The sequence below is a fragment of the Triticum dicoccoides genome, chromosome 2A, assembly GCF_002162155.2.
Source record: "Triticum dicoccoides isolate Atlit2015 ecotype Zavitan chromosome 2A, WEW_v2.0, whole genome shotgun sequence".
In the NCBI taxonomy this organism is placed as follows: domain Eukaryota; kingdom Viridiplantae; phylum Streptophyta; class Magnoliopsida; order Poales; family Poaceae; genus Triticum; species Triticum dicoccoides.
The window spans coordinates 508,848,092-508,850,995 of NC_041382.1; the positions used below are offsets into that span (position 1 = coordinate 508,848,092).

Below are 2,904 nucleotides of genomic sequence, written 5' to 3' on the forward strand. Positions count from 1 at the left end.
TTTTTCAAAATCCATGAACATGTTTGAATTCACGATTTTTCCATTTTTTTATGAATTTTTCGTTCTGTTTTTTCAAATGCGATCGAGCGAACCGAGAGGAAATAAAATCTCGCTCTACATGGGCTGGCCCACCAGGGTTGATGAGTGGGCGCCTTTAACACCACACCGAAGAGATGAATGGTCTCTGTTTCGTGGGCCAATACCAAGCAGGCCCCATTAACAGTCACCAGAGAAATACTCCACGGCCCAGGGTAACGGAAAGTCTGCTCCACAGCCCCAAACGGCTGAGATCGTTTTGATGAAGATCTGGCGGCTGAAATTGCCTGGAGCGGGGAAGCCCTGAGCGCCCGTCATTTTAGCGCCGCATAAACTTTTTTTTTGAAGGAGATAACAGGGACATATTACTCTGGAGCCTGGACCGAACTCCCGAAACAATCAAGAGTCACACAGCCCTAGCAAGTCTAGCAGATCCAGAGCCGAAGATGAGCGGGGTGAAGAAGGTGACGGACGTCGCGGCCAAGGCCGGGAAGGCGATCGATTGGGACGGCCTGGCGAAGATGCTCGTCTCCGACGAGGCCCGAAAGGAGTTTGCCAACCTCCGCCGCACCTTCGAGGACGTCAACCACCAGCTCCAGACCAAGTTCTCCCAGGTATCCTTCCAATCGCCGCCGGCCTCATCCCCGTCTCGCGCTCGGCTGGTCGATCTGGCAAATGTGCCTAGGGTTTGGTCCTCGGTCAGATCAGATCAGGGGAATCTTTACGTTTCGCTAGTCAACTGCGGTTGCGCCGGGGATCTGCAAATCCACGAACAGGGGGCAATCAAATCTCGGTTTCGCCTTTAGGATTTACTTGCCCGGTTGGTTAGTTATTGAACTATTGAACGATTTAGGGATTTGATGTTAGGATTTGGGAGGAGGTCGAGACATGAGCAAGAACATTTGGGGGAATTTCTGGATGGATCGTACATCCCGTGTCTCTCCCTATTGTTCCTCTTATCTTTGGTACATCTTACATTTTACTCCGTGTAGAACTACATATTCCTAAATCACTGCACACCCCAACATTACCGACTGGAAAAGGTGTGGCTTATTTGATCCCTCTTGTAATCCAAGCATTGCTTTTGAACATGAAATTGCAACCTCTTGTGAGGTTCTCAATGGAGGCATGCATGGATGAACTAAGTAGCCTTCTTTGGCATGTTATATGTTGGAAAGTTTAACCCTGTTTGTTTGTTATATTTAAATTTAACTTCTTATGGCTACATATGAAACATGCATCGCCATTTCTGGCATATCGACTGATATGAGAGATCTATATCTATCGCTACTGCAGGAACCAAAGCCAATTGACTGGGAATACTACAAAAAAGGAATTGGATCGAAAGTTGTGGATATGTACAAGGAGGCTTATGATAGTATGTGTATTTCGTACTCTCCATCTACTTGCATTTCTAGGAAACCAGTGTGCTATAAATTTGTAAACAAGATGGTTTTGATTTAATATTGGATTTTTAACTAGTGGATGATATGTCTTCCAAAGATTAAGAATTAGGATACCGACTGTAACTTGCTTATAGTTCAAAATGCCCCCTTCACAATATTATAGTAGTGATGTATACTTCATGTATGCATTCTAATACATCATGTTTTAGGTTTCATCTCCCTTCTTGAGGGTGCCCCTAGCAATATGTTGTATGATTATGTTAGGAATTTCAATCCTGCTATGTATTTTGATTTATTCACACCAAATGATTTAGCATTTAGTTTTTGCTACTTTCCAGTATAGCTGTTAGTCTCGCTAGTCTATGCTCATTCAATCTGTTTAACCTCTCACTGATACACCAATCAACGGAACTAATGCAGGCATTGAGATCCCAAAGTATGTTGACACTGTCACTCCTGAGTATAAGCCAAAGTTTGATGCTCTGGTGAGGATTCACCATTATAAATATGCTTCACTTTCCTGTTATTCCCATAGACACCTTCTTTGGTACAAATTGGATTGCCACTGATGGCTCTTCCATTCAGATTCTTATGAACTTTCTTTTGAAAATGCATAGTTAATCGAAATGAAGGAAGCAGAGAAGACATCTCTGAAGGAATCAGAGAGGATAGAGAAGGAGATTGCTGAATTGAAAGAGTTGAAGGTGAGGTGGATCTTTGAAAAATTCGGTACCAGTTGTTTTACATTCATCCTAACATCTTGTTTACACATGCAGAAAAAGATCAGCACAATGACAGCAGACGAGTACTTTGCGAAGCACCCTGAACTCAAGAAGAAGTTTGATGATGAGATCCGTAACGATTACTGGGGATACTAGATAACGGCGAAAGTCCAAGTTCTTTTACTAGAACATTCAATAATACTTCTTTGTCCCTCTGGAATCTCATCATCCAAACTTGGGTGAATTCCATAACATGTGGACTGGGCTTGTTGAAATTCCGACATAACTCAGATCTTTGTGCTTTCTGTTGGACCTCATCATTTTATGGGTCGCCAGCTTATTTCATTGAAATTTTGTCTTGTGTTTAACTTTGCTCCTTTGTACAAGAGGATTTCTGCTATGGCTTGATTCCAACATGTACCTTGTCGTTTGTCGATGTGCTCATCCTTGATAGGCACCAATCTTTAGGCTGCCAGAGAGGAGTTAACCTAACAAGTGACATGTCCGTAATGACATTGAGCACTTCTGATGACTGAAACATACTCCCTCCGTCCGGAAATACTTGTCATCAAAATGAATAAAATGGGATGTATCTAGATGTATTTTAGTTTTAGATACATCCCTTTTTGTCCATTTTGATGACAAGTATTTTCGGACGGAGGGAGTACTTAAATTCCTGAACTGCAATGACCCTGTTGGCTGGCCTCCCAAGAAAATGGCATCCAGCAACTGAGCGCAAC

The 2,904-nt window shown here is 42.8% G+C and overlaps 1 protein-coding gene across 1 annotated transcript; it reads left to right on the forward strand.

The window, feature by feature from the left end:
- The first annotated feature begins 395 nt into the window (after positions 1 to 395).
- On the forward strand, positions 396 to 2,580 carry LOC119355071 (ATP synthase subunit d, mitochondrial-like). Its single transcript, XM_037621856.1, has 5 exons — positions 396 to 650; positions 1,333 to 1,414; positions 1,863 to 1,927; positions 2,060 to 2,146; positions 2,219 to 2,580. Exons 1-5 carry the CDS (start codon positions 483 to 485, stop codon positions 2,318 to 2,320), a joined length of 504 nt encoding a protein of 167 aa, XP_037477753.1. The 5' UTR covers positions 396 to 482; the 3' UTR covers positions 2,321 to 2,580.
- The last annotated feature ends 324 nt before the right edge of the window (positions 2,581 to 2,904 follow it).